General features: G+C 38.8%; 1 protein-coding gene across 6 annotated transcripts in view; it reads right to left on the bottom strand.

The window, feature by feature from the left end:
• TBC1D30 (TBC1 domain family member 30) overlaps window positions 1-19,324 on the bottom strand; it is a 78,802-nt gene that overhangs the window by 14,836 nt on the left and 44,642 nt on the right. For 4 of the 6 annotated variants that reach the window (XM_075600350.1, XM_075600348.1, XM_075600352.1 and 1 more), the window contains 4 exons: window positions 8,432-8,493; window positions 5,902-5,967; window positions 5,138-5,263; window positions 4,392-4,577 (listed from right to left, as the gene is read on the bottom strand). In XM_075600350.1, the coding sequence (XP_075456465.1) occupies window positions 4,392-4,577; window positions 5,138-5,263; window positions 5,902-5,967; window positions 8,432-8,493 (440 nt within the window). Of the gene's footprint in view, window positions 1-4,391; window positions 4,578-5,137; window positions 5,264-5,901; window positions 5,968-8,431; window positions 8,494-9,791; window positions 10,269-19,324 lie in introns of those variants that run through there. The other 2 variants (XM_075600353.1, XM_075600354.1) reach the window with 2 other exon arrangements.

Genomic DNA, 19,324 nt, shown 5'->3' with positions numbered 1-19,324 from the left:
AATGCATTCCATGGGTTATGCAACTGTCAAAAGCTGCAGCAAGAACTGAATTACTGTATTAATCATGACATGGCACATTCTATAATGAATTATGCTGGATTTGAACAATGATATAACCTTAGTAGTTTAAAGTGCATGGGTCACAAGAGTTTTACAGCTATGTAAAAGCAAGCTACAGTAACACACGGCCTCTCCAGTCCTTCATTTAAAAAAGGAAAACAAAATCTATACTGTTCACAACTAAAAATCAAATCAAAAGAATAATATTACAACGTATTGTATATGTCTTCTCTAACAATGCATTTTCTTCCGGGACAGCCGGATATTGAAAGCTACGCCAAACCAAATGTCAATATTAGAATATTCCATCTGAATATCTGAACCCCTTCTAATAGAAAAATAGGGGAAGTGTCCCAAATTACCCCAGAACTACAGTAAATTATTAATTTAGTGGGGGGGGGGGGGGAGGGGGAGAAAGAGCACTAGGAACGAAATAATTTTCTTAACTTTCAGACGTATTTAGGTAAATTAAGATGCTGAAATCACAAAATGCCATAAAATAACTCAGTTGAGCAAATAATTCAGTTCACTGGGTAAAAAAGCTTAACGCAATCTATAATGTTCATTTTTCTCTCCTTAACATGTGGTGGTCTGCAGAAGCATGATCGTCCTGATTTGTACTGAAAAATGCAGTACAATTTCATAATAAAGTACGGAAACAAGAAAAATAAAGGCAATTAATAAAAAAATAAAAAAAATGCATGTTGCTTAGAACAGAATGTGGCACCGCAGCTTTCAACAAAGCAACTAGCAGAGCACCACAACACTAATCATTAGCAGGCATCTTCGTGTGAAAGAATTGGTTGGAGAAAGTTTAGAGGCAATCCAAGCAGCACTTTAAAGCCAGTATAACTAACCCCACACTGATGAGACCCATTAAGGTTGAAACAGCTGTCTGTGGGTGGGTTTACTGGCTATGCATCTTAACCCAGGCTGTGCTCAAAAGCTGTGAAATGCAGCAAGCATTCCCAGTAAAATCAACCCCACACTGATGAGACCCATCAAGGTCGAAACAGCTGTCTGTGGGTGGTTTTCTGGGTATGCATCTTAACCCTGGCTGTGCTCAAAGCTGTGACCATGCAGCAAGCTTAAGCCTATAGGGAACCATGTTAAAAATGGTTATTGAGGCAAAAAGTGACACTGTGTGCTCATTTGCATGTCATTTCCCAGAATCCCTTGCTGCAGTGGAAGTGCTGTATGCAGGGTGATAATGGGGAAAGGCGGGGTTGCAGACCTGCCTAAGACATGCAGATGAGCATACAGCTATATTTGTATATATATATATATATATATATATATATATATATATATATATATATATATATATATATATATATATATATATATATATATATATATATATATATATATATATATATATCCATCCAAGACAAACAAAACAATAAAGCAGCGCCTAGTGAGGGTGTGAGTGAAATAATTAGGATGTATTGAATATATGTGCTAATATAAAAATACTAAACTAAGTGCCTAAACTATATAGTGAATATACAGTATATATCCTATATATCATATAATACTGTGATGAGTGATAACATACACATTAGATACAATTACAAAAAATATATATGAAAAAATATATATATATAATGAAGAGGGTAAAAACCAGTCCTCAAGGCAATAGTCCAATGATGAAAAATAAAGGTTGGTTTTGGGGGTCTCCGGCTGCTCTCAGGGGGATAAACCACATCCGAAAGGAATCTGCAAAAAGGAGAGAGGAGAGAGCGCATGCCCCATAGTATAAAACCGTAAATTTATTGAGGGGAGGGGGAAGGGGGGGGTAAAAAATGCACTCACAAGGGTACAAGTATTAAAAGCATATCGTGATCATAATCACCACCATCCGGTAACTGTATTGATGCTGTAGAAGACCCTCGGTCCCAAAGATGGATGAACCACACTGTTGCAAGAGTTCCTGGGTAGGTGGATGGTTAGGTGACAAGTTCCAAAGATCCCAAGGAAAAACAGCTTTGCTCGCAGGTCTCTGTGGTGTCCGGCGCTCGAGTAGATTTCCTCCTGCGCTCTGTGATGACGTTGTGTCTGTGAGTCTACGTGATGACGCTCCCTGACGCGTTTCGTAGAGCGTCATCACGTAGACGCACAGACACTACGTCATCACGGAGCGCAGGAGGAAATCTACTCGAGCGCCGGACACCACAGAGACCTGCGAGCAAAGCTGTTTTTCCTTGGGATCTTTGGAACTTGTCACCTAACCATCCACCTACCCAGGAACTCTTGCAACAGTGTGGTTCATCCATCTTTGGGACCGAGGGTCTTCTACAGCATCAATACAGTTACCGGATGGTGGTGATTATGATCACGATATGCTTTTAATACTTGTACCCTTGTGAGTGCATTTTTTACCCCCCCCCCCCCCCCTTCCCCCTCCCCTCAATAAATTTACGGTTTTATACTATGGGGCGTGCGCTCTCTCCTTTATGTATATATATGTATATATGTATGTATGTATATATGTATATATGTATGTATGTATATATGTGCGGTTTGCAAGCAGAGAGAGAGACAAGCTGACAAGCTGATTTTCCATCACGGAGCCGAAGCAGCGAGTTTCAGCAGCATAGGGAAGATCCCGCGAGACCAGAGGTCACGTGACGCGGAAGTGACTGCGTGACTTTGCTGTATTCAGAGCCGGCGTCAATCCACCACTGAGTGTGAGAGACTCATATATAAAACTCTCAACTGCTTTTTTACAACTCACAAAGTGTGAGAAGATTATATATCTAGGTCTAAAAACCACTGTTTTAATAAAAGGTTTTACACTATACTGTTCCCTTTTTTCCCTACCTTATCCCTGTATGGATATCCATCTATACATACAGGTACACCGCGACTGTTGTGAAGCACTGTGAAAACAGTTGCTTGGAAGTGCAGAGAGTCCCTGGCAGAAATACAAGAATTCTTCAAGCCGAGTTCCTGATCCCAGAGTGGATAAAAGGCTGACATTGCTCAAACTCACTGTAAGTGCATATCTCACCATTTCTATGATTCTGACTATTGGACATACTACCCTATGATGGTTCTTTTTCTCTTTCTTTCCCAGGTTCTTTTGCGCCTAGGTCATTCTTCTTCGTACATTTACTATCGGCAATTGTGGAGCCGTGGACATGCGTGGCAGCAGATCTATCAGGGTCAGTCAGTATATAAAGGGTTAATACCTAGTTTTATTTTGGCTTGGCCAGGTACAGTTTTTGTATTAATTACTGTTTTGGATTATTGTTTGGAGTTGCTGTATGTATCTTGAGATATATATATATATATATATATATATGTCAGTTGGCACTCATGTTGGTGCGTATCCCTTAGAGGTAAGATAGATAAGGTGTTTTCACTGGACAGCCGTGCAGGAAAAACGAGACAGTACACAAAGGTAGTAGTTCAAAAAACTGTACTGAAGTATGTGGCGCACAAACCGACGTTTCGGTCCTCACAGGGGGACCTTTCTCTTTGTGTGATGTCTCATTTTTCCTGCACGACTGTCCAGTGAAAACACCTTATCTATATATCTATATCTATAGTTCCTTTAATATATGCAGCCTTTTATTACCTTTATTGAGAACCAATTACCTAAACTGCCGATCAATTAGTTCTCCAGTATCGCAAAGATCCTGCTTCCCAGAGTTCACTAAATGGCTGCTTTTCATTTTCAAATCATATCTTCAGTCAGTGTAACTCAGCAGCTACAATGTATTCTTATATTACTAAGTTAACATTATCTATTGTTACAGTTTACAGCTCAAACTGCTGGGAATATTGGCAACAAATTATTAAACAGAAAAGACTTTGCACTGCTAGGGAGGTGTGCTAAAGCAGGGGAGTGCAATCTTTTTTCCCTGCGCCCCCGCCATCTGTCCCCCTCTCCTCGCGCCCCTCGGCTCCGGCGTTCTAGTCGTCGTGACGTCACGTTGCCATGGTAACGTGATGTCATTTGCCGCCGCATTGCCATGGCGACGCGTCTCCAGAAGCCGGCTGAGCCAATGTAAGTGCAGTTTAGTTTACAGAGGCCTTCGCCACTTCCCCGGCATTTAACTTAAGTGCCTTCGGAAAGCGCGGGGCCTCTATAAACCCTGCGCCCCCCAGTTGAGCACCCCTGTGCTAAAGCCTGCTGTAGAAATCAAAGGATGCTTAGTATATTAAAACTCATTAAAATGTCATTAAGAGTTGAATTTAAAAAAAAAATTTGTAAATATTAACTAATACTACAGAACTGATTTGTTTTAACGATACACGTGTAGGATATTGCATGAACTGATCCTTTAAAGCCCTTTTCCGGTTCAATAAGTAGTTATACAGACCTTTAGTGCATCACCTTCATTCCCTTCCATGACTTCCAGTATAAGTGCAGCGAGTATATTAAAACCTTGACAGTACCCAACAGATTTGTTCCACCTGGCATAGGCCAATAATACTCGCTTTAACACCACTCGATCCTGTTCTGCCTCCTGTCCGCAATAGGAGCTGCAGCCTGTTCTGTGAAGATCCTAAGACGATAAAACAGAAGAATTAATTGTGCCTCATTTTACTTACAGATACAATAGAATATTCACCAATGAAGGGTATTTCAGAGAGATAATTAGCATTATATCCCCATGTATGTGGCTTGGAATCATGCTTAAATTTGATTGATTTTCTTTAAATAGCAATGTATTTTTGAGTATTGTCTATTTTTCCTATCAATTGCTCCTATGCATATTGAAGCTTGTGAACTATAGGAAAAGTTAAAAAAAAAAATGGAAAAAACATTGTATGCCAAAGTAAGATATTTATATAAAAGATTCTAAATATGAGAAATGAGAAAGCAATATTCCATTATCAAGTACCAAAGAATTGTGTAAAACAGGTAATTATCAGAAAAAATACAGGAGAAGAAGATGGGAAAGTACAGTGATATCATCCTTGCGTTTGGTGGTGTTATGCAAAAATATAATGTACAAAAATTAGTCATTAAAGAAAAACTATGACAATACACAAAGGGTATGCTCATCTCAAAGACTGTTGCACAGCGAAGATTCTTACTGTCGTGGTCTATTCAAGAAATTACCTTAACTATTTGAATACCCATGGAGTCATCATCCGGATTACTTCTGTCATTGAATGTAAAACGCATTGTCTTATCCCAGTCAATGGAAATACTATGCAAGTAATTATCGGCTAGAGTTAGCCATACCTAAAGAAAAGCAACCAAGAAGAAAATAATTGACAGAAACAGAATTTGTTAACATACGGGCTACATGGTTGGTTTAATCTACCTCATACCTTTTCACATTCATTGATGAAAAAATCAAAATTAAATCTTTAAAAACAAAAGAAAACTATTTGAATGTGAAAAATGTGTTTTTCTCATTGTAGCAAAGAGGTTTTAAATCTTTGCCAATATGATGGTTATATATTTCAGCATCTTCGTTTTCCTGCATTTGGGCAGCTTCTATGTGGTTCAGTTTCCATTGAATTTATCCTAGTCGTATTTTGCAACAGTAACTTTGCATTACCCCTTAGTCAGTGTCTTCTGGACAGATTTAATTAGAAGCTGTGCCTTGTCACATATTTGTTGTTAACATGGTTTATTGTCAACACCAATCTTCTCGAACTTGAAAATGCACAAAATGAAAGTTCATGAGTTTTTCTCATATAGTGTCCTTCTACCTCCTACTGTTCAAATAAGAGTCACAGCAAACAGCACAGAACCTCTAATTATGTTGTGCACCTTTTGTTTAGCAATTAAAGTCCATAAGATAGATAGATAGATAGATAGATAGATAGATAGATAGATAGATAGATAGATATTTAAAAAAAAAAAAAACTTACCCTTCTCCTCCATTCTTTGGGTATTCCAGTTGGCAGCCTGGCCACAGCTTTGAGAGCATCATACCACTATAAACATAAAAAAGTGTGTGATGAGACATCCAAGTATTAAATGTCAAATAAAAAAAACAAATACAATAAGGACCTTTCCAGAAGACATATCGACAATACAAGATATAAAAATCTAAACAAATTTATGCAAAAAAATTACTATGATTATTACCACCAGTGTCTCTTGCTGTCCCCTCTCCACCATATTTTGTTATTAGTACTGTTAAAGATTATTTCTATTGTTAATATTATTTCTCTATTGTTGATCTAATTATGTTGGTTTTATTAGCCCTCTTCCACCTTTTCTCTTTTTTGTTCTGTACCCACCCCCCACCCGAAATACAGCTGAAAAACAAATAAAAATTGTTTTTAAAAAAATGCAAACAAAATTCCACGCAGGTCGCAAATGGGAAGAAGGTAGAAATGACTTATGAAAACACAACGCCTGCAATATTACCACTTTCACTGCTAGATTAAACCTGGAACAATCTGCTGCAAGCGACTCTACATATGAGGGGGTTAACTCAACATTTTCAATACCAAATGCCTTTTTGCTATTCTAACTTGTACTGTAACACATCCTTGTTCAGTTTTTTTTTTTTTCTTCTCAAAAATGCTTGGAGAGTTTGCCAGTACATATATCAATGCTATTTATCAAAAGTGCAAAAAGTAAATGTTTTACAAAAATGTACTTTATGGGGGCTAATAAAAGTGACAAAGAGTGTCTTTTTACATGTTCAGAACGTCTGCCCTTGTTACCAACCAATAAAAAAACAGTGTCTTAAAAAGCAGGCTACATCCTAATTAAGAAAAACTGCAATCTGAATGTTTTCATGTAAAGTAAGCCATGTGTATTATCAAAAAACCCTAAATCTAATTTTAAAAAATCTAGCTAAATTATACCAAGTAATGAACTTCATGGCTTTCCTTTGTGCATTGCCATATTCAGTGTTCTGCATCACTCTGCAGCCCAACAGGCACTTCTTCGTGTCATTTAGGAATCTGCCCGAGAGGGGGACTGTTGGGTAACAGCAAGATGGGGTGTGCTTTTAGTAGAATATTTTCATTTAGGACTGAATTTCTTTAGCAGTGATGTATCACCAGCGTTAGAAGTATTTATCCTGCTAGATAATCTACAAGGAGGAACATGTCAGCCCTGTGCATTTAAAGCACAAAATCAGTCATTTAAGGACACAGTTATCTCCAATCATTTTTCCAAAGAGAAGATAGAAGTTACACATTTACTAACCCAAAAGAAATTAAAATAATTTTTTTTAAACTACAACACCAATATAAAATAGATTTTTTTAGGTGGGTGCAAAGAGAAGATAGAAGTTACACATTTACTAACCCAAAAGAAATTAAAATAATTTTTTTAAAACTACAACACCAATATAAAATAGATTTTTTAGGTGGGTGTGATACTTGTCTTGTGTAACCAAGCTTGAGTGAGAAAAGTACATAACACTCCCACTCAAGGACAGCCTTTTCACCCTTTTGTGTTTCATTTTGAAATGCAGCAGGCTGAAGGAAGCAACGGCCAATTTGGAATAAAAAAAGTGGCATCCAGTGTTGTGATATTTTAGCAAATGAATCAGGTGCAGTGAACCTACTGAGCGAGACAAACACTCTTGAATGTTTTCTGTTTTAATATACAATTCTTTATAAGCTCGAGAATACCATATATCGTTTTAGATATAAAATTAAGGACTTTCTAATGTAGCGAAAGCATCCAACATAAGACAACAAATGAATTGCAAACTCTCCATGTTAAATACAATCATGATTAAATACAATTATGATTAAATTGGGCATACAACAGTGTGCCATTTTGTAAAGGTTGCTGAATAAATTAGCCCTAATCATTGCAACTTCTGCGATTTTAGTTTTTGAGCATTTTACCCTTTTCTGTTTTTGAGCTCTTTTTTTAAGCAAACATTAAAACATTAGTGTTCTATATTGCAAAGAGCATTCAATTTCATTATAATAATAATTTCAGATGTCCCCATGTCAGGGACCAGTTCATCTTTGCTAATCCATGAAACACATACACTATGTTGCATGGACTGGCTTATTCCCACTTACATGTGGTTAGCCAAACAAGTTTCCTACACCTGTTCACAGGAGCACGACAAAAGATTGGCATAAATAGAAATCTTTCCATATCAATATGCAAAGAAATGCTGGAAGCCATTTTCCAACCTGCCAGTGTACAAATGATGAATCATTTTGTTGCCCTAGGGGTCTCCAGTGCATTGATTTGGCAGCGAAGGGGATAAAGATAACTTACCTTTATCAAAACACCTCATGCAAAAAGCAAACAAACTAAAACTATTGATATTTTTTCTGCAAATTACATTTGTTGGAAGCATATATATATATATATATATATATATATATATATATTTTTTTTTTTTTTAAATGCCAACACTGCCCCCCAACACTAGATGAATTAAAATGGAACTGAAAAAAAATACTGTACCTGTTGAAAGCCATTTTGCCCTAGAGATGGTTCAAGAGTAAACTTCAACTTGGTATCCACTCCTGGAAAGAAACAGGATTTTGTTGTTTTTAGGGCAAAATAATGTTCCTGAATTTAGCAACTTGCCATCTATCAAAGACAAGAACTTATGTCCATACAAGTAATTTAAATAATGCTCTTAAAAATAAAGACAAAACACTATATTATATTCACTAGGTAAAATACACTAGTTAATGAGGCCAAAATGATTCGTAAAAACACTTGCAGAGTATCCGCCTAATAAAACACGCTTATAGAGATGCTAATACAGGATGTGGGCTTGGTGTTGGGAGCCGTGTGGCTCATGCAGACTGACCTTCCTACACTGGCACAGAGGTGAGGGACAAGCTATGAAGGCCCGCACTGGTATTCCATCACGCTAGTAGAATGATAGAATTAATGTCAGGCAGAGGGGCGCTGTCCAGTTCCTAAGTGCTGAAACATACTTGTATCCGAGCACGGCTCTCATCACCTAGCTGGCGCATTATAGACACTAACTAACATGTATCCAACAACATCACTTCATTGAAAAGGTGCATAAAGTAATTTACACAAAGCTCATTCCCACCTTAAGAATATACCTTTTATGTACATCATGCTCAAAAACGTTGTAAATATTATTATTTTGGGATCTCATTTTAACTAAATGAAGGGTGGTCAACACATACAATATTGTATATTTAACAGGGTTTTGCATCATTCAATAACTCCCCATCTCTCTTTGTATGTGCAGTATACAGTGTAAATAAATCTCCACCCTGCTCACTGTGGAGACAAAGAGCTGTCATCTGTCTGCAGCAAGCAATCAGCACCAACTAGAACACAACAAGCACTCTCCCCTATGAGTCTCTTTACCCAGCGTTTCCATTTTGCGACTCCTACAAATAATTCTGTCTTCTCTTCCTCTGCTCCTTAATCCTCATCGGATTACAATACATCGTCATACAGAAATAAAAATGCAACTGTTGCTGAGCCGATTAGATCTCACAGACAGTATAAGACACGACTAATTACCCCTTCAGGGTCAGATGGGCAAGCAAAGCAATGTATTGCCGTCTCTCCACACTGAATAGGCATGGGTTCAAAGCATGCAATGATAATTAATACCATCTCTACATGATGGGTAGGGTTAAATACAACCAATTTCTCGCTCAAAAGGCAAGGAAACCCCACAGTTAAATCTCTGGGAGAATGGGACACTCATTGAGCAAGGTTACCCCCTTAGTTGCTGGAGGGGCCAGCTCTGTTTTACAATGGGCAGGGTCCCCCCACCAGTTATGGGGTGGAACTTGTGCTGAAGGATCTCTTCACATGACTTCACCTGGCTCCAGTGTGCAGAGTAGGCGAGGAGCAGTTCTAGAGATGCAGTTCCTCTTCTTAAGCACGTTGCTTAGGATGTTACCCACTCCTCCTGCATTTTGCCTTTTCAGGCATCTTCCCCCACGCCGGAAGGAGCACGTCAGCTTCTCCTGTCTCATCGGTGCAGGGTGAGGGTGCAGCTCTTCCCCACCCCCCAAAAGCGCTCCTACCGTATTCCTCAGCGACAGCTGCTGGCTTCACCTGCCTTGCAAAGCAGACTCTGCTTCATCAATGACGCAAATGCATCTGTGTACAGTCTGGGAGACGTCCTCCCTTTGTGCGGCTACCAGGGGAGGGTCACAAGAGGAAATCTCACGCAATATCCTTTAACCAAAAAGGGATCGGTGAGCAGTTCCAGGGATATGCGCTCGGTTTCTAGAAGCTGTCTTCTGCGGAGGGCATCTGCACTGCAGATGCAACCAAGTCAAGATTCAGGAGGGAAGGAAAACGAAACAGCTCCACCTACCAACAATTATATCATCATCCTACACAGGATCCAGCTGTATGTGTGTCAGCTGTCAAGATTTATCTCACATCTACTGTACACGCTAATGTTCACCGATACCATATAAAATATGCACACGAATTAAAGAGGCGATCCTCTGATTTCTAGCCGAAGGCTATAACATGATATATTATAATCAAATGTTTTGCTGCAAACCAAACCACGCTTTGCAAAACAAAACCAGAAGACCCATTTGTTGTCATAAAGTCATGTATAAATCAGAATATAAAATGATTCCCCAGCCATAAAAATCATCATGTATTGTAATGCCTCTGGTATCCTGGACTAGAAACAAGCTGGCGTGCAAGATAATTTACAACACACACAGAGACCACATAAGACTTAATACTGCAGTTTCCCTGCCCCAATCGCTCTACATCACTAGCCCACATATTGGATACTGAGACAAAGAGCATAGTATAGATTAAGAGTCAATGAGCCATAAGGTCCTGGCTACATGCAGTACACTCTATTAAAAAATTGTGCTTTGGTTTAGAATAGAGAAATTAATGTATTAAACTGACCTGGCTGCAAAACTGGGGCAAGATTTGAGCAAAAACTGCATTATATGAAAGTAAACAATCTTATTGTTTATGTGGTTCTGATTTTTTTGCTTCAATATTGCAGAGTGGAAAAAATAATACACAGATACACATAAAAGGTACCCGCACCAAAAAAGGAAGAGGAAAGGCAGGGCTCCTCTTAAAAATCTCGAATCTGATATAGACCATCATAGGTATCACAAGATGTAAAACAAGAAATACTCAATAGTAGATAATATGTAAAAACCTAAGACACTGCATTAAAAACAAACAAAAAAAACTGTATACTTTTATTTCTTCATATTAAAAGAAATGTCATGGTCACCTGACCAGTTTCGACATACGTTGTGGTGATGCCTCTGGGTCTAGTCCGGATTTGAGCTTTTCAAGAAGTGCCCTGTCCTTCCTATTTGGAGGACACTTTTGGTGTTACATATACCCCTCTCCTATAAAGTAAGTGTGTGTGTGTGTGTGTGTGTGTGTGTGTGTGTGTGTGTGTGTGTGTGTGTGTGTGTGTGTGTGTGTGTGTGTGTGTGTACACACATTTTATTTATATTTATATATATTTATATATATATATATATATATATATATATATATATATATATATATATATATATATATATATACATACATATACTGTATATACATATATACACACACACACACATATATATATATTTTTAATCCCCCCCACCAACCCCTTCCCATCATTAAATGTACAGGATCACACTATGGGGCGTTCGCTCTCTGTCTTCTTTTTGTATCTATAGATTCTGCCTTGGAAGTGGTTCTTCCATTTGAGAGCTGCCGTGGACCCTTGGATTCTGTATTATTTCCTGTATCGCCTATCAGGACTCATTTTGGGGTTTTGACTTTTACACTTGGACTGTTTATTATTTTATTATTTATTTTAATGTATATAAATAGAGTGTATATTTTAGTTTGTCAGTATTAACTTTTTATTTAACACTCATTATAGGATTGTTTTGTAATTTGTATTTAGCACTTTAAAAGGGTTTATTATATTTTTATCACTGGTTTATGAGTGGCGCTACTTTATTCGTGCGCTCTCTGTCTTCTTTTTGTATCTATACACACACACACACACACACACACACAATAGGGTGAGGAATATGGATAGAACTTTCCTCCTGAACAAATCGAAAACTAGATCAGTAAATAAAGACACATGATCAAGGAAGAATAGTCAGTTTTCAGCACACGGAGGTGTTCAATTTATTACAAATGTTAGTGGATACTCTAGACAAATTACTGAGGTGCTTAATAAACATTGGAACATAGTTATGTGTGACCCACATCTAAACAAACTATTGACACCTAGGGTACCTGTTATCTTCCACAAAGCTACCAACATTAAAAACAAACTGGCCCCCAATAAATTTCATGAATTAGTCCCTGTTCATGACCTGGGAAGTGATCATGTTGGTAGCTTTAAATGCGGCAGATCCAGGTGTATTACATGTGGATACCTTACTGTGTCACCATCCTTTCAGTCGTCCTCTAATGGGTCTGTTTATCCCATTAAAAGTTCCATAAACTGACAAACCACTCATGTGGTTTATATCTTGTCTTGTTCTTGCAATTTCCAATACGTTGGGCATACCAAGCGATCCCTTTGTCTTATATTTTTGGAACACAGACGTGCCATTATTCGAGGGAATTTAAATCACAGTGTTCCACGTCACTTCTCTAAAGTACATCTTAAGGACCCTGCATGTCTTAAGATCATAGGGATCGAGAGTATCTCCAGCTCTAAACTGGGAGGAGATAGATTTAAGAACCTATGCATTCGTGAATCCTACTGGATTTACAAGTTAGGTACGTTGGTACCTCAAGGATTAAACGAATGCATGGATACTAGCATACTTGTATAATCTAGATTTCCAGTCCCGTGTGACCAGGGTGTCTCCACTGCTCTGATCATATTTTTCAGTTTGCCATCATCCTAAATCCAAGTTGGTGTACCTATTAGAGAGATATAATCCATATAGTTTATCACCCTATATCTCTAATAGTTGGTTTCTTACATTTGCATCATTTACCTATCAATACACATCATTACAATTTTTATTTTATAAATTGTTTTATTTATTATTCAATTTTTACCCATATAATAATTTTTACTCTTGACTATATATATACACATATCTGTTTTTGTCTCATCAGGATTGTAGTATTATAATTAGATTTAATTTTATTTTTAGTTGGAGAAGTTGTAGGCTGCATAGATTAGTTTATATATCATTAACAGGAATGTTTGTATATATTGGATGTATGGTATATTCAATCCCAAACATCCTCCTTGTTATTTTACAGGTTAATAATTGCAACTTACATCTATTCATCTTTTTAATTACGCATTAGGTTATTTATAATTCTGTATAGGCTCAGTATGTTATTACATTTGTGACTGACACTGTAGATAATCCTATGTTCAGCCATTTATTGTTTATTATGTGCATTGGTTAAAGTTTTTTATTGTACAATTACATTGGTTGAGCATGTTCACGACATGATTGGCTGCAGCCCCCTTGTCACAGCCAGAAATCACTTGGCAAAATCATTAGACAGCTACAAAGAGACAGGGAAGCTAGAAGCCAATCATCCCTTGAAGAAGTCACTCACGTGACAAAACGCGTCAGACATCGTGACGCATGACGCACTGACATCATCGGCTGATTAGGAAAGAGTGTGGAGGAACCTGTAGCAGCTATGTGAGGGTTTGGAGTTGAATGTTGCTGATTTTACTGAGAGGAGGGCAAGTGTGCAGCACTGACGGCTTGTGCTGTTACACAGGAGGCACAGAGAGAAGGCGCAGTTCCTAGTCGTACCTGGACTGGATACCACAGCTTCGTGTGAGTGCTGGTCATCTCCAGGCTGCTTCCATCTACACTGCTGTGGAGAGAACAACCCCCCTTCCTCTCAAGTGGATAAGTATCGGCTCCTACACCCACTCCATTGCACACCATTGCAAAATATTCTGCCTTAAGTTTTGTCTTCAGCAAGTGTAATGCATACTCGATTGGCTTGAGATCAGGTGATTGACTCAGCCGGTGCAGAATATTCCACGTCTTTGCCTTAAAAAACTCCTGGGTTGTTTTCGCAGTATGTTTTGGGTCATTGTCCATCTGTAAAGTGAAGCACTGTCCAATCAACTTCGCTGAATTTGGCTGAATCTGAGAAGACAATATATCCCTATACACTTCAGAATTCATTCGGCTGCTTCTGTCACATCATCAATAAACACTGACAGTGCCATTGTAAGCCATGCATGCCCATGCCATCACACTGCCTCCCCTGTGTTTTACAGATGATGTGGTATGCTTCAAGTCATGAGTTGTTCCAAGCCTTCTCCATACCTTTTTCTTCCCATCACTCTGGTACAGGTTGATCTTAGTTTCATCTGTCCAAAGAATGCTCTTCCAGAACTGGGCTGGCTTTTTTAGATATTGTTTGGCAAAGTCTAATCTGGCCTTTCTGTTCTTGAGGCTTATGAATGGTTTGCACCTTGTGGTGAACCCTCTGTATTTGCTCTCGTGAAGTCTTCTCTTTATGGTAGACTTGGATAATGATATGCCTACCTCCTGGAGAGTGTTCTTCACTTGGCTGGATGTTGTGATGGGGTTTTTCTTTACCATGGAAATGATCCTACGATCATCCACCACTGTTGTCTTCCGTGGACGTCCAGGCCTTTTGTGTTGCAGAGCTCACCAGTGCATTCTTTTTTTTCTCAGAATGTACCAAACTGTTGATTTGGTCACTCCTAATGTTCCTGCTATCTCTCTGATGGATTTTCTTTTTTTTTTGCAGCCTGAGGATGCCATTTCTCTTGCATTGAGAGCTCCTTTGACCGCATGTTGTGGTTCACAGCAACAGCTTCCAAATGCGAATGCCACACCTGGAATCAACTCCAGACCTTTTACCTGCTTAATTGATGATGAAATAACGAAGGAATAGTCCACACCTGTCCATGAAACAGCTTTTGAGTCAATTGTCCAATTACTTTTGGTCCCTTGAAAATTAGGGGGCTACATATTAAAGAGATGTAATTCCTAAACCCTTCCTCAATTTGGATACCCTCAAATTAAAGCTGATAGACTGCACTTTAAGCCCATAGTCATTATTTAACTGTAACTTGAATTTATTTTGGTACACAGCCAAAATAACAAAACTTGTATCAGTGTCCAATTATTTCCGGACCTAACTGTACATCATTCAATGATATGTCACGGGAGTTTTTTGTTTGCCTTCCTCTGGATCAATAAGTAAGTATAGATATAGGATAAAGTATCTTGTCTAAATTTAGCATAGGTTAAACTTTATGGACGCATGTATTTTATCAACCTCATCTACTATGTAACGACATTAGGTATAAGAACATATACTGAAGTTACAATATTGGAAGCGCACAATATCTATGAAAAATAAATCACAAAAAATGAAATTGCTTTATATGTACTTTTTGAGACGAGGATATTGGATAATGGAGCATAAAAACAAACAGAGATGTGCTGCAGCCATCAAGTCTCAGTCCTGTCCATGGCCTTTTGGTCAATGAATTGATTTCTGGAATTGAATTGATTTGAGATGAGTAGGAAGTGTTGGGTAAGAAGACCCAGGCCTTTTCATGCTATGCGCACTAGTTTACCATTTTAAGTCTATGGCTTCTCTAGAATAGAGTAGACATTACCTGCATCTGAACCAGTTTACTGAACATATTGAAGAAACAAAACTAATATCAGCTCAAGGAAGGTAGTGAAAAATGTAGTGTGTATATAGGCTGAGTAGCAGAGCTTTCGGCGGGTAGGGAAATATTGAGTGAGGAGATAGGGGAGACGCTATGGGGGGTATATGGGCACTAAGAAAGTACTTGCATAAAGTGAGAGGTGCCCACTGTATCATGTACCGTCAGTGTTCCTGATCCTCGCCCCTGCGTCTCCGATAGGTTAGGTATGGAGTAAGCGTTACTCACTATGAAGCACCATCTTTCTCCTCCTGCTGCAGTGAGTGAGTGATCACAACCAGAATCCCCTCTGTGCCCCCCGATCGAAATGACTGCACGAGGTAGATAGATCGACTGGACTGCCGCTCCAGGTAGGAAAAATGATGGAAACTCCCCAGCATTTGAAAAATAAAATCAAATTAATGAGCTACATAAAAATATAACAAAACAGAACAAAACGCCTCTACCCACGCCCACTATGGTGCTTTCACAAGGAGTGTCACTCCTTGAGAAAGCACCATAGTGGGCGTGGGTAGAGGCGTTTTGTTCTGTTTTGTTCTATTTTTTATGTAGCTCATTAATTTGATTTTATTTTTCAAACGCTGGGGAGTTTCCATCATTTTTCCTACCTGGAGCGGCAGTCAATTTGATTCATCTACCTCTTACTGAATATAGTTGATGGCATATCAAACAAATGTATACGTTAAATGCACGTTGGGTGTATGGAGCGGTCCTGACCACTTGCCGGATTGACGCTAGATCTGGGGTCTACAACATGCAGATGCTGATGTGTTATATAACAATATGGTGGATCCACACATCTAAATGACTGCTACTGGATGGAGAGCTGCTGATTGGAGCTTCCTATGGAGTATCTGAAGACTGAGACTTGGAGTCACTCCCAGTTTTTGAAGTGAAACTTCTTTGCTGGCACCTATAGGGTTTTGATGGGTAAAATTTCCTTTGTTGGCACAAAAACGCATGACAGAAGTGACGTCATGACGCAGAAACGGCCACGAGCTTTAGCGAAAGTTGTAATTCAATTTGCAGCGACGTCGCGAGCGACCGGTCATTGATTGATTTACTGTCACATGTGGCGAGTGTCTGTAGAAGAATCAAATTTAACCAGCTTCCAAATTTTGGTCGCGACGTTGTTCCATCGCCGTCGTGCTTACTGTAAGCGCTGGAGATGCAGTCAATTCTTTAGTTTTGTAACAACATCGCGTCGCGGGCACTATAAGTGCAGCCTTATACACTCCTATTAAGTCTCAGCGTTTTGCCACACTGCTATCTGGTTCTTCCATCTTTTGTTGCTCCCTCCAGATGGTTTTAATTGTGTATATTGCTGCTCAGGTAATTTTGATATCTGATTAGTATTTGTCAGGATCATGTCACAAAGTGATTCTTTTTAATTGTGTGGGGTTTTTTTTTATATAATAAAAGTTAATTGACTTTATCCTGTAGTGCTCAGTTGGTGGGATCACTTTGTCCCCTTCGCACTAAAGGAAACATTGTGGTATATTGTATTGGTCAGATCCCAGGTAGCACCACAGTATTAGAGACATTTACACCGTTTGGATACAGATGGATGCTATTTTGAGTGCTGGATCTTCCGGTTTGCTCTTAAATGTATACTACCAGAAACGATCAGCTACACAAGGCCTTTGAGAAAGGTCCTTTTCTTTGTCGCAGCTATGACAATACACTTTTCCGTCAGATACAGCTGTAACTGCATTCATTTCTTTTTTTTTTACTTTATTTGAGCTCCAGTAGGCGATAAGAGTGAAAAATATGGACACAATAAGTTTGTAATTTGTAACATACATTAGACCAAATAATTTATACTAGCAATAGAAAAAACACACACACACACACACACCGCATAATATGAAGTGCTTTTTGTTTTAAACAGATGATTCAGTGCTTTAAGATTTTACTGTAGATTGTATTTAGCACTGTATGGTACATTTTTCTTTTATCTGAGCTGGGCCGCCTTCAATAAAAGCAGATGATAAGCATTTACCACAAGCCTGGACAATGGAAAATGCTGTGCTTGGCTGCAGCTGGTCCTATTTTCTACAGCATCACTTCCATTAATCACCGCTTCCTCTTTATGCCCATTAACTTATCCTAGTCACCAGCATGCAGCACTTCACAGATGAGCCAAATGCGTTAGACCATTGCTCATGGTGCTGTAGTTAAAGCTTTATACGGAGGTGGCTGCCATGGAAACACCTGCAGAAGGCTTTACAGTCATTTGATTAGTACCCTGTTAACTTTGGAAAGCAACAAACCACTCACAAAGTGCTAAAATATGGAGAGGCATTTCACAAACTAAGAACACAAATGATATTCATGAGATTTTTCTTTATTAAATGAATTATTAAGACTCTGCATTCAATTGTGTTGCAGCATTTTCCTTATTAAAAGGTGCAATTTGTGCCAAACTTTAAGAAGCACGAGAAATAAAAGTATTTGGCACGGTTCTCACTTTTTAAATCTCTTTTAGGGATCACATATTTCACATTTATCCATCTAGGCATTTTGGCAGCATTACCACTATTTCCACGGATACTTGGCAGTCATTGTTTCCCCATCCCAAAAAGAAAACAAAAAAAACACATAAAAAAGCAGATCACCCAAGGGAACTAAAGCAGAAAGGTAAAGACACAAGGTGTATAAAAATGTTTACCAATTTACATTATGCAGGGGTGCACTCCCATCTGCTGATGAAGCCCTTAAAATATTTTTTCTTAAATACATATAACAAAATATGTTCTGTTATTTTGTTGGATTCATTAAGTGCCAACCAACATTTTTAAAATTGGCCCGTTGCCTTTCTATATGGTGCCCATCATTGAAAATACATTTTGGTTGGTGTGCACAATTTCGTCTTCCTCCTTAGGGCAGCCTTCTAGAGCCACGTGGTTCAAAAATGCAGTTCAGAATCCAAGCTTAAAGTAAACATTAGATATGAAAGCTGTTCTTTAAAAAACACAGCAGGATCAGAAGCATGGCCATAGTAAACAGGCGTATAGAATTTGTGGCGACTATTCACCCCAATTTTTTTCCATGTGTATATAAGGAAATTTGGATGTCATGTCTATGGAAAAGCCTCTCTGCAGTACTCTTGGGTCCTCTGGAGCTATGTTAGATCGTCGGATCTGTCGTAGTTTGAGCTGTGCCAGAGCAGGGCAGCGCAGATGCTCCTGTGTGGCTTTGGGAAAGCGTTCTTCAGCAAAACGCACGTCGGCACTTCCTTACACGTGCACGTGCACGGCTTACCACTGTGATCGCAGCATTGACACTACACATGGGAGCGTCTGCGCTGCCCTGGCACAGTTCAAGCTACGACAGATCCGACGATCTAACGTAGCTCCTTTTCCCAAGGGGAGATTATCTAAGCCCCACCAGTCTCTACCAGAGTATATACAATATGAACTTCATTACCAATCTACTCGCATACCTAGTACTATAGGCAGCAGTAGATTATTATTTGCACTCGCTACTGTGTATTAGTACAATAACCCTACCCTTGGGTTATTCAGGTATAGATTGTAGATCAGACTTTGGCGTTCGGATTAAGGAGTTGATTTAGTACTCACAACCTCCGAGGTGCTTTTCCACAACCATGCATATACTGTCGGCACACTAATGTGTTACAGTGTTCTCCCTCATAGGACACTTTCTTCTACATTGTT

This window comes from Ascaphus truei, chromosome 5 (genome assembly GCF_040206685.1).
Source record: "Ascaphus truei isolate aAscTru1 chromosome 5, aAscTru1.hap1, whole genome shotgun sequence".
NCBI lineage: Eukaryota > Metazoa > Chordata > Amphibia > Anura > Ascaphidae > Ascaphus > Ascaphus truei.
This window is presented reverse-complemented; position numbering and strand designations above follow the sequence as displayed.